The 13248-nt window shown below is 42.8% G+C and overlaps 1 protein-coding gene across 3 annotated transcripts in view; it reads right to left on the bottom strand.

Moving 5' to 3' along the window:
• Nucleotides 1-5568: 5568 nt before the first annotated feature.
• Nucleotides 5569-13248, bottom strand: part of DCAF5 (DDB1 and CUL4 associated factor 5) — a 67796-nt gene continuing 60116 nt past the window's right edge. For all 3 annotated transcript variants that reach the window (XM_052696886.1, XM_052696888.1, XM_052696887.1), the window contains exon 9: nucleotides 5569-7648. In XM_052696886.1, the coding sequence (XP_052552846.1) occupies nucleotides 5840-7648 (1809 nt within the window). In that variant the 3' untranslated portion in view covers nucleotides 5569-5839. The remainder of the gene's footprint in view (nucleotides 7649-13248) is intronic.

Here is a 13248-nt window from a genome sequence, read left to right as displayed (position 1 = left end):
GCTTCACAGTCTCAGTTGCTCATGAGGCCATCAGCTCCTGCTTATCCAGCGTGCTCTTTAAAATGGCTTTTTTCCCCAACTGTGCACAGATGAAATCCTTCCTTTTCAGTCAGTGGAATTGTCACTTAGGGTGAACAGCTGAGAACTTCATCTAGTTTAAATTCCAATAAGCAATACACGACTTGGAGTTCTGTGACATTTTTCATCTGGCAAAATTAAGGTTAACCTAGAATTGCCTTTGGGCAGGAAACAAGTCCTTGCTTCAGAAACAACAACATGACATGGAGAAACATCAGAGGTATTACAGGACCAGCAGTGTGAGACATCAAGGTGTGTCACTCTGACTGAAACACTCCTATTTGTGCCAATTTTACATGTAAGATAGCAGCTAAGTGATTAATGAGCCGTTCCTCCTGCTACAATTTGCGCATCTCCAGCAAGGTGATGTCCCATCCTAATGGGCTCCTTAGCTGCCAGGACACGGGGCCACACAGCCTGCATCTTTTGCATCCATATCCTTAGGGAGATGAAGGAAGAAGTGCACCCTGACATGTGGTAGATGAAAGCTGAAAGGCCCGTCCACTGGGTGACAAACTGCCACAGTTTTGACTTAAAAAGTATGGATATGTAAACAAATATCTCCATCTAAGGCTTTAACTGCTCCCACTGCTCCTCAGATAGATTATCCTAGCCAGGAACTGACTTAGGAATTCAAAACATTGCTGCAGACTTTCCCAGCTTAAAAATAAGACTTCCACATCATCGGAAGCATGTGGGAGCTAAAAAAACTTCTTTATGGAAAGTGGGAGATCTGCCCCAGAGGGCACACTGAGTCAGCCCTCCATTCTTGCACTGAATGAAAAAGCAATACAGAGCTGCTGCTGTTCTCCATCCCTGTGGGCACAGAAGTAAATAGCATGGCAGAGCTAGCCGTCAAACCCCAGTAATGCTGAGAGCTTTGGGAGGACTCATGTGCAGCTTGAAGCACAGGCATCCTTCCATTCCACATTGGATCACCTGCCTTTCTCTCCACCCCAAGGTTGCATTAGTGAGAATCAAGACATTTCTCATGCTTTGGAGAAAATTATATTCAAGGATACGATCCAAGCAAGAAATTCCAGATCTGACCATCACAGGCACGAAATGTCATTGGAGCAAGTTTCATTTTTGCTTGCCATTCCCTGGGGCACTGTATGCCATTTGAGGTCTTTGTCTGGAGGGAAGAAAGAGGAATTAGGTTCCTCAATGTAGAGTGGAACCCTCAGAAAGGAGAAGAGCAAGTGAGAGGCAGCTTGTCTTGGGGCTTCTTTGTTCCACTTGCAAGGATGCCCTGTTTTTCTTTCCTCATTTCAACAGGCTCCATAAAGATCACCCTGAAACCCCAGAACTTCCTTCTGAGGTCCAAAGGCAAACGTGAACCAAAAGTGTCTATCACTACAGATCTTGTTTTATTGAGTCCCAAGTGATACAAGGCTAACCCAGGCAGCTATAGGAAAAAGACACCATTAGGCAGCTGATAGGGAAACCTCAGTCAAGCTCTGCTTGCTACTAAGAACTGTTTGCTTAGTTCTGGCTTCTAAGAGTCAGATTGTAATGCAGCTGATGAACTTTCAGCCAGGAATCAATGGGTACATAGGATATGGGGATATTGTTGGCTTATCTGTTTTAAACACAGTTTGGCTCCTTTTCCCTTTTTCTGCTAGCATTAATTCTGGAAGTTCATGCATTTTCTCTCTCTCAGCTGTATATTCCTGAAGAGTTCAGAATTTATCCCATTACAATCTAAACTTAAATGCTGAGTTTAAGCCAAGGCTTCTCCAAAACATAGGCCAGGCTTTCCTCAAAGCCGGTTTTCTTCCAAAAAAGCAGAACTTGGCCCTTTTAGTCCTCGTTCTGGAAATAGGATGCACACGCAAGACTTTCCCAAGGAACATATGGTTTACTGTTCTGAAATGACTAGAATGCAAATCACCAGAACGCCAGGGAAGCAGTGGCTTCGGCTGCTAACACTGTTGTAAGCAGCCATGGTTTTTATCGTCGAGGCCTGCAGACCAGAAGCTCATAGTAACACAGTCCCAGGGGCAGGGTGCCTGGAAACGAGCAGCCCTGTTAATATCTGATCACACAAGTGCTGTGCCTACAGCCAGGGACACCATCGGGTCACAAAGGACACGGTCACAAAGTTCATATTCAGGCTTTTGGTTTTTTTTGGACTACTCATAGGAACACACGAAATGGCTTTACTCATTTGTACTGCCCATTTCAGCAATGCAGTGACTCAGATAAGCTCTAAAAGCAGCACCAATGCCAATCTGCATCCGTGCAGCAATTCCAGCACCATGTAGGTGGGGGTTTGTGCTTCACACTAAGCCCGAATTTGTGAAACCGAGAATTTCCAGCCATATCGCACAACAAGCAGCAGCTCATGTGCTCATTCAGGAGGAAGGAATCACATGTTTTCAGGAATATAATGGACAACACTTGAACTGCCCTTTCAAGAGAAATGAGTCGTGCACAGGGCCGGGTCCATGTCTCTCTGATGCTCTATGGGCCAAAAAATGCTGCACACAGTGGAGAAGGCAGGAAGAGCAGTTTCTAACATGCTCTCACTGACTATAAATCCACAGAGATGTGTTCAAAGCCCTACTTTGCTACTGCTGGAACTACCTTGGTTTGCATTTTGGACAAAAGAAGGAAAGAGCCCACTCCTGAATGATGCAGTCGGCTGTGCTAACAGGATGCAATGGCACCTTTCAGCAGCACCCCTGTAATTGAGGAAAGCTTGCTAATATGGGGCACTGGGGGCGCCCCCTCCCTAGAGGCATTTAAGGCCAGGCTGGATGGGACTGTGAGCAACCTGGCCTCGAGGGAGGTGTCCCTGCCTATAGCAGTGGGGGGCTGGAAATAGATAATCTCAAAGATCCCTCCAACCCAAACCATTTATGATTCTATGACTTTCACTCAATTAAGGAATCTGGTCTTGTTCATGCAAAATGAAAGCATCCCAAGACCACCGCAACATCATGCCACATCAGCTTCTGATGGCCACAAGAGATCTAGGATGTGATAACACAGCCCTTGCTGCTGCTTATGTTCCTTGCCATATTTCATGAAGAATGGTTTTCCAGTTTTCAATTCACACTGTTTTTACACAGGCATTAGGATCAGGTTTCAATTACTTTAAAGTGTTGTGTTGCAAAGTTTAAGGAAAAAGAAAACCACACTAGTTTTAGGAGAAAATTAGATTCTGAAATAAGGTGCCCTTTCCAATTAGTACTACAACTGAGGCCAGCTGGCCTTCAGAGCACTGTCACTGATGCACCCATGGTCAAACCCCGTGCTCCCCCTTTCTCAGGTCAGCTGCACCTTTCTGAACAATCCCTGTCCATCAGACAGCCACCCAAGATGGCAAAGCACCACCTTCACTGAGCTGCTCACCTCAGAGAAGAATCCAGCAGCACTCTGATCTGGCGCATGGGGAACTGCTGGCACAGAACAGCCCTGGCTGAGCAGCAAGGAGGGGCAGAGCTCTGCACATGGGTAGGTGGTGAAGCAAAGCAGCTTCCAAAGAGCAGAGAAGCTCTTGTTGTCCACCTGTAGCAGACGTGCTTTTTTCTCTTTTTTTTTTTTTTTTTTTTTTATTTCTTAAATTTCTTTTTGTCTTTTCCAGATAGCATAGCTGCTCAATACTGATAACATTATTTTTTTCTGCAAGGTGAACGTGCTGATTTGGAAACTACAAATCTTGCATGCAGTGAAACTTCCTGTGAACAAAAGGCTAAGATTGCGACCTACCTTCCTGCTCCTGTTCTACAGAAACCAGAAACAACAGGCATGCAGACAACATGGGAGGCTGCCTCAGGGAAGCACAGCAAACCTGTTATGCTCTGTGCTTGTAGGAGAGCATGAATACTAAAGCAAGGAGCTTCTGTTCTGCTTAAGGAGGTAAGGACAAGAACCACAAAGTATGCCCACAAGGTAGGTGTTTGGGAAATGATTGGGAAATAAATGATTTTGTCAATAGGGAGAAATGTATCAACTCCATTAATGCCACTTGCAATAGTGTTTGGAAAAATCTCTTCCAGCCTCCTCACATGCTTCCCAAATACTGCACCACATGCTTATTCTAAGTTCTCACCTAGCAAAGCTGATCAGGCATGGGAAAACCAGCCCATCAAACATAGTAGCTGTAACATGTTTTTGGCTCACGTTCACCCTCCCTCTCATCACTTTACCTCCTAGCATCTCTTCTAAAGTTCTCCTTCTATTGTGTTTTAACAGGGCGGCTTGCTCCCTTCCTCACATATCAGGCAGATGTTTATAGGAAGGAGTTATTCTGAGACCACTGCTCAATGGTCTTGTACTGCTAGAGTCCTATTGAAAGCAAAAACTTCCTTTTCCTTAAGATAAACCACACTTATGTCAGTGTGGGGCTTGAAAGCCTGTAACAACTACCAGGTCAACAGCAGGGTCATGTTTTGTCCTACTGGCATTACAAGGCACTGCTTTCATATGTGGGTTCTTTTCCTGTCATGCACTGAATTTTCTTACCTTGTTGCCAGAAAAGCAAGCACAGCTCCCCTGACAGAGGCCTGCCAGGTCTCACTGGATGCTCCATTATAAACAGGCACTGGGCAGCGATGGATGTAGGTCCCAGGGCAGACACTGGTGCTGTTCTCTGGTATGCTCACACAGGGCCATCTGCCAGAGGCCTCATGCACCTCACATTGCAGTGGAGCCCATCTCACCACCTGCCATTTTAAATGTTGGCAGCACTTGTAGAAAACCAGCCCTGATCTCCCCTGCCAACCACCTTCAAGCTGAGAAAGCTTTAATAGCAGTTTTCAGACTGTACTGCATGCTGCCTTTAACTGGCGTCACAATCTCTGTCCTTCCACTCTTGCCTCTTCGGCCTGCTGCCCCCAGAAATGAGACATGGGCATAGTCAAGGTACATCCCAGCATTCAGAGCTGTATTCTGAATAATGACGACTCACCGTGCATTAAGCACACAGAAAGGCATACTAAGAGCCTGATTTTTGATAGCCCTTGGTTAGAGCGAGGCCTGCAGCATAATACCCTCTTGCCAAACAATTACATTTCAGTAGTGATAACGTTGTGCTATTCGGTTATTTTTTTTTAACAAAACCCACAGAATTGAATGTCACCATGGGAACAGTCTAAAGTTGATTTTGGAAAGAGGCTCACTTCCCATAGCTTATCTGTTGGCATAAAAAAAAAAATGTCACTGAACCGTATCAGATGCAAGAGCTTTATGAAGTATCATCTCTCAAGGTATTAGTAAGCTGTGAAAACATCCACCCTAAGGGCTGCAGTTCTTCAGCGTCTGAAGTAGAATAAAGAGGCCAGAAAGCTTTATTCCTCATTTTCCTCAACAAGAAACACAGCCCAAGCTACCACCAATGTGATCTAATTCAATCACTTTTCAGTCTGTAATGTGTAATAAGTGTCAGAATGGAAAGATTTCTTGTAAGAAGAACAACTAAAACTTAAAGCGGGCATCCTGGTTGGCTGGTTGAACAAAAGACACATGTTCACACAAGAATAATTCAGTCAACCGTCTTAATAAGGATTTACTTTAAACAGAACCTTGTATGGGTACACTATACTCAGTCTCATTAAGGAGTAAGTTGGATTTTTATACAGCATGAACCATTGGCAATCTAAAACAGACCCACTGAAGAATGGAATGGAGAATCAAACGCAATATTTCAGATCCAAGCTCTATGTGCCTTTAATACTTTCCTTTTTCTTTTTCTTTTTTTTTTTTTTGAGAGAGAGAGAGAGAGAGTGCACACTACGACAGACATTTGCATTTATCATGTTTTTAACTTCTTTTCTAAGGATGATTTCTCTGAATCTGCATCTTCCAGCTCCGTTCTGTGTCTTTTCAGTCCTCCACGAGACTGAGCGCTCTCACTGCCTGCAGGATGCAAGTCAGCAGTATCCTCTCTTGTGCTCACATTGTAGCTGTTGGAGTCCATTTCAGACAGGCAGCAGTCTTTGTGCAAGGTCACAACCATCTGCTCAAGGTTGCCATTATCAGTATTTGAGTGCACCTGTAGTCCTTGAATCACAGCCTCCTGTTCTCCAAAACCCTGTCCATTGCTGAAGCATGAAGGGCGAAGATGCAAGTGGCCGTTATTGTGGTTAACACAGGAGGCGTCGAGGCTCCTTTCCTCACTGTCATCAGTCTGGTTTCTGGAGCAGTGACCTGACAAGCTGCAGATGGCAACAGCAGAGAACGGAGGGACCAGTGAATGATGGCTTGATGCTGGTTGACAGTTCTGACTATTTTTCTGTTCCGCAAGTCCTGCAGTCTGAATGCAAGCTTCTTCAGTACAACTATTTAGCCCTTTGCAGTTAGCTTTTCCATTGAGCTTTTTCGTCTCAAAAGAACGCTCCGTACCTCCGCTGGTAGTGTCTTCAGATGCATTTTCTTGACCCTCCATCCGCCGCTGATTGTCACATTCACAAGTTTGACCATTACTAGAATTTTCTACCAAACTGCATTCTTTTAAAGTTTCTTTGTTGTGGTTTTCAGTAGAAACAACTGGGGAACCTTGAGGAACTGCTGAACTCGAGTTCCGAGCATCTTCCTTATTTAGTGAGTGTGCTGTATTGTGCCTTCCACTAGTTCCTGGTTTCCCTTCATCATTCACCGCATCTCCTCTGGAGGATTCACCATCTTTATTAGCTGAATACGATATGTAAGAATAATGCAGCCATTTGTAGGCTTTATAAATCTTTCTCTCCACTGATTCATTGTCTGAACATGGAGAGGTCCTTTCTTTGAGAACTTCTTTGTTGGCCGAATTCCTCTCCGGTGAAGAAGCTGGAGAAGAAGAAAGATCATCTACTTTGATCTGGGGGTAATCATATATATCCTCACCTATGTAGGGGGTCGCATTCTCCGTGTTAATACTAGTCCTTTCCTCTTTTTGCACCTTCTGTCGGCGCCTCAGCGCATTGCGTTGCCTCATAGATGTACGTCGTTCATTCAGTTCCTCTTCATCTTCTGTACTGCTGCTGCTGCTGGAACTGCTAGACTCATTCTCCTCAGGACTCGGGGATCGCGGCCGTGGGAAAAGGTCCGTGTCCAATTCTGCCTCACGGGTATTGTCATCAGAGTCAGACTCATTGGAGAGGGCCAGCAGACGTTTATCCTGGTACTTTCTCAGTGCTGAGAGCCTCTGCTGACGGGAAGCCATGTCTTCTCTGCCCGAGGGGGATTCCGCTGATCTTAAGGCCCTTAAGTTGTAGGCAGTTTCAGCAGACTCTTCAGCCACGTGTGGTGGGGAGTGATGCAAAGAGGCGGAGGACTCTGACTCGCTGTAAGCGGAGCGTTCGCTTACTCCCGCGTGGAGCTGCAGGATGGTGCTCTCACTGAGGTCACTGTCCGAGTCAGAACTCCAGCCCTCAATCTCTCGGCGTACCAAGGAGTCAAAAAAGGCCATCATCCGTGGGTCCTCCTGCACTGACTGGTTGGCATAATCGTGCGACAAACCACTGCCGCTGTTCAACACGAGACTGATGTACTCTTCGTGAGTGTAGAGGCAACGCGAATCATCCTCAATTCTACCATCGAGATCCCCTGTGCAGTCAGGCTGTTTATACGGACTCCAGATCTGTAACAGAAAATAAAAGAAGCAAAACATGGCTCTGAATTCATAAACTGTTGAAGCATTTGAAATAGGACAGTAGTGTAAATGCTACAAACAATTGCAAGTTGCAGAATATTTATTATTATTATTATTAATAATGTTTACACCTTAAATCCATGCTGGCAAGTATTCCAGAGGTTTTTTTTTTTTTCTTTTCAAATTTGTTTTCCCCGCTTCTAATTCACCCATCCAGAAACCTCACTGAATCCACCATTTCAATACTTCAGCATGTAATAATTTCTCCCAAACTGCAGGACTCTATTTTTATATGATAGGTGATGCTTACTCACTAACTGCAAGAATAGTTTGTTGCCTACAACACAGTCTTAGCACTAATGAAGGCACTTGTTTCCCAGGAAACTAGAGTCACTTGTGCCAGTGATGTAGAGCAACACTTCATCCAGCTCCACAGTCACACCTGATAAACAGGCAGGGAACTGAATACATGGAGGTAGAAGGTTGGCTTGCTCTATTCCCTTTAGAGGACAGTTGTGAAGGGAAGAAAGCCTCCAGCAGCTTCTCAAGATGCAGCAGCAGCAGGTTTAGCAGGGAAAGATGAAGGAGCAGAGTTTTAATGAAAGCTATTTTTGAAGTGGGGAGAGGTAGTAAGGTTGCAAAATGAAATGCTTTCACCTGTATCAGCAACCTTGACTGTACTGCCAGCCTATCCTCTCAATGTTCAGAGTGTCAAGAAAAAAGAAAAACATTTTTGACCTAAGAGAGAACCCATCAATGTCCTTAAGAAACTGTTAATCTATAGCAAACACAAAATGATACTTCTTACATTTCTTAATTTTATTCATAGATTCAGGGAAATACGATAAAAACGCTTGTTTGGACAACTACTGCCACCCTTCCTCTAGATTGTTGCTAATCTGACCACAACAGTTAGTGTAGACATAAGCTTATCCACAAAATTGCTTTAGAGTTCTGACAAAATATCTGATTTCAGTCATGCTAACATGCTAACAAATTCAGAGAAAACTTTCCTGTGCCCACTGTCTACACTAGGTTGGTCTTTTGGAATAGAACTTGGCAAAAAAATCCAAATCTTTTCCCAATAGAAATCAGACAATTTTTGTTTCAAGAAGAGAAAACCACTAACAAAAACAGTATTTTGCTTTTGTAAATGGGGTAACCGCCCTCATTTCCAAGATGCACAGTTAACATCTGTAACATATATCAGCATGACAAGCACTCTAGAAGATGCCACAAGACTGCCAGTAATTCTGTATCCAGTTTTTTGATAGTGAACAGCAAGACAAAAGAACAAAATAGTTTTGTAGCCAATTGTTCAGTCAAATTTAAGAGGTAAAGGTAACCTATATTTTAGAATTCTCCCAAACTCAGGCATTTCAGCGAGTAAATGGGACCTTTTTGTATTTAGGAAACATACGCCTTCTTGTGTGCTTCATGATGTTTTCCTGGACAAGCAGACAGGCATTTCCCTTCCTCAAACAGACAGACCTAGCAGTACTAGACTGATCACTAGGTTTTATAAAATGATTGCCCTAAACAAGTTTTGCCTTCCAGTTCAGCATCTCACGTACATTTTTGCATCTTCAATGCAGAATTGCCATAATGATTACTGCTGGTTTCTAGCTTATAAAGGGAAGGGATTCCTGTTTTTCTTGTCCCTGTTCCAAGGATTCCCAGATTTCCTTCAGAAGCAGTTCTACCTGGACAGTATTTATTTTAATGAAAAGGTAAAGTTTTAAGTATTCTTGGGCATGCAATACCATTGCAAATTAGCTCCTAGATTTTGCCAAGATATTTTTTTAAGCAAGATTCTTAGATTCTGTATGAACCAGAGAAGATGACTGCTCTGAAATCACACTGGGAAAGGTCTATTTTATATACCTTATATTCTCTTCATCATTAAAAAAAGTGAACATATAGGTTTCATATCCTTGTTATTGCCACCAGATCTTCCTCCTCAAGCATCAAAAAAATAAATCTAAATATTGAAAATATGGATTAAAAAAAAAAAAAAGAGTCCATAGTGGAGCTTTTCCCTCTTCTCAAGAGGGAGTATAAAAAAGAGAAGTCAGGGAACTCAGGATTTATCCCCATGGAAGCCTGTCTGTACAGGATCAGGTGCCATTGGAGAGCCAGCTCCCTGCTTTCTCGACATTTTCCTGTGAGAGATTTGGAGAACCTGCCAGAGTCCCAGAAAGACTTCAGGCTAAACGTCTTGCCTCAGCAAAACTGGGAAGCCTTTAAATTGGTAGCACTTGCCCAGAGCTCTGTCTGTGGCACCTGAAACGGGCTTCTTTGTAAATGGAACCTTTTTCTTATCCCCTCACTGATGCCACATCAGAGAAGAACGCGAGGAAGTGAGAGAAAATAACTTGGCAAATCATCCCACTGAAGAACTATCTATCAAGTTCTTCCCTTGTCAGAGGATTAAGGAGCTGAACATTAGTCACTGATGCCCCAAGTACAGATACAAAAATAGGAACAATAACAGAGTACAGAACTAGTTCTCTAATTCAACAGAGATATTTCAGAAAGCATCTTCTAATTTCTTGTATTCCGTGGTGACAAAACCCCAAATTTTAAAAGTAGTAGTTATGCTGTTAGCATGAGAATAATTAAAGCCAGCTATATTAGATTATCTGATTAGGCAAAGGCAGTTAACTACAGTGACATTCATCTGTCACCATAGCAACAAGGGCAAATAGACTTTGCTATCTCTGACATACTGATGATTGTTTAACAAATGGGTCCTATAACAGTTGTCCTCAAAACTACTGTTACAGAGTACTCCATTTCCAACACAAAACAGTATTTATTGCTAAAAATCCTTATAGCTTCATCCATTTTATCTTTTCTGGAACTGTCTTCTAACTTCATAGCTCTCTGTGGCCCACCTCTAAGCCCCACACATTACAGGGAAAGCCTCATTCATTCCTCCTGTAACGAAATTCATTTTCCTGCCAGCATACCCCAATGTCCTACACTAAACTGAGGAAAAAGAGGTATTTTTTTCTTCCTGTTTTGTGTTGCTTAGCCATAGTGGTAAATGCTTGCTGCAAGGTGTTAATTTTAGTACACAGTTGTGCTTTTTCATACTGTGTTTCTGAGGTTCAGGTCTCTGAAACGGAGGACAATGAACAATTCAGCAGGGTCAATGCATCCAGCATACATCTGGAGTAGAGGCTTAATTCTCCTTTATTAACGAGCTTCTAAATCTCATTTTAGGTTTTGAAAGTCTGATTTGAACACATACATGCTCCAAATTAACCACTGTATTCTCATTACTAGCAAAAATCAAATCTTAAGCTACAGAGTTAATTATATTCCTGCAGGTGCCTTAAAACAAGATTAAAATAAAGCAAAAAACACTACCAAAAAGGTCAAAATCATTCTTGTTAATACTATCAATTTCAGTGAGACTAGGCTTGAGATGAATTTGTATCTCATTTGCAATCAGCATTAAAATAGCAAGTGTGTTGGCAGAAGCACACGGCATTATTGAATGGCTTGTCTGTATCATGCCTTGATGCTGGTGCTATCAGTTCTTTGCTTCTACAAGTACTAAAATTAGGCCAGCTAGTCTAAAAATTAAGGGCTCAGACAAACCAACCACTCGCATTCACATTCTAATTCATCATACTTTCTACAACAGAGGGAATGGAAGATCAGACAATCACGAAGAAGTTCTCTTATGATTTAATTCCAGAGAGATTTTTAGAAGACATCTGAAGGACGGACAGTTCTGAAGGAGTTGATTAAAACAAAGAAATATTAGCTGCAGTTTTTATGTATGGCTCTTCCTCTCATCTTCTCCACTTCTAGAGGCAAGCACTTCAAGCATCTGTGCGGGGGAAAGACTGCCATAGACAGGAAAGACTTGTGTGCTCAGCTGTTTTCAATGCAGTAAATAGCACTGATTGCAGTAAACCTCTTCCACTGCTTATCCAGTTGTCTTTCTCAGGTGTTCAATTCATCACTTCCTTCACCTTCCTGCCAGTCACCACCACCTTTACTCATTCATTTCCCCTCTCAAGTGTTCTCCTTGCTCCCTTCACTCCTCAATCCATCCACGTTTTTCAGTCACGTTTTCCTCTGCTCCCTCAAGGTCCTCCTCCTCAGGCTGCTCCTGCATCACTGTGCCAGGCAGACCCACCAGACTCTCAGAGCTGCTGGTGCCATTTTTCCTGTTTCTCCCCTCCACAGAATCACAGAACATCAGGGATTGGAAGGGACCTCAAAAGATCACCTAGTCCAATGCCCCTGCCAGAGCAGGAACATCTAGGTTAGGTCACCTAGATTTTCTCTACTGCTAGTGGCTGATACTATCCTCCAATCCATCTGTAGAAGGAGCTGAAATGGAGAAGAAACCAGCAGCACCTATTCTCCTGCAAACTGCTCTTTACTGAGACAATGCTGTAAGCAGTAAAGTCATGCAGATCAGACAAGACAGGAGCCTAAAACAATCTGGTCACCAGAGAGGGCACAATGTACAACAAAAGGTAAGAAGTTCTGGCTCTGTCAAATTTCCTACACCTTTCTTTTCATTTGTCTCTCGTTTGCACTGTCCAAGAAGTTGAGTTGCTCAAGATTGTCACACAAGTTTCATTGCTGACACTGTGACAGAACAGGCATTCCCTTTTAAGGAGGCATTCAACCAGAGATGCCTTTCAAAGAGTTACACAACCTGTGACAGGATCCTCAGTCAAACTGGCCTTTTAATCACTAGGCAGAAAAAAAAAACAGAAAAGGCAACAAAACAAAGCAAAAAAACCCACCAAAAACAAAACCCTGGCAGAAGTACACAAAAGCAGCACAGGGAATGTTTATACCAATGCTAATCCAATAGTCTAAGCACACTCATGCAGGAGGGATCCACAGGGTGAAGGGTCAGCAGATCTAAAAATCCCAAAGTAAGGCTTCAGATTGCACAAATCAAGTTCCCAAAGCAAATAAATTCCTCTGGCCAAACTGTTTTTAAACAATGGCAGATTGGCTGCTTGGAAATTGAAAGGTCAGTGAGCTGCTACACTTATTCAATGCACTTTTGTTTAGAGCCTGTATTCGATAGGTTTATGACCAAGATATTTGCATATAAACTTGTCAGAGAGACAGATGAAGGAAAACACAGAAAAGCAAACTAAAGTACCAGTAGAAGACAGAGAAGTTGAACTAGGATCAGATACCAAAGGCTTTAAAGCAAATGGTGTAGCAGTCATTGGGAATTAGGCAACTTCTGGTCTGTATGCTGCAGACCATTAAAGCATTCCTTCTCAGGACAAATTCATTCTGCCAACTTGTAGCTACTTAATGTATTTGTTATTACTGAGACCTAAATCACCTCATTTATCGCCGTATGCAGGAAAGATCTTTATGAAAATACTCAACAAATGTGAAGCAGCAGCACTGGCTATAATCCTATTTAAAAATTAATTGTTCTGGTTTCTTTCCTATCACTGATAGACAAATAATTTATATAATTTCTATAGCATAATCACCAGAGCAGCAGAATGCAAAATGCATTACTGTATCATAACCCCTGCCTCCCCACCTTCAACCTCTACTGTCAAAAACAACAACAACAAAAT

Source organism: Tympanuchus pallidicinctus, unplaced genomic scaffold, assembly GCF_026119805.1.
Source record: "Tympanuchus pallidicinctus isolate F22 unplaced genomic scaffold, pur_lepc_1.0 scaffold3, whole genome shotgun sequence".
NCBI lineage: Eukaryota > Metazoa > Chordata > Aves > Galliformes > Phasianidae > Tympanuchus > Tympanuchus pallidicinctus.
Note: the sequence above shows the minus strand (reverse complement) of the source record. Positions and strands in the feature narration are given on the sequence as shown.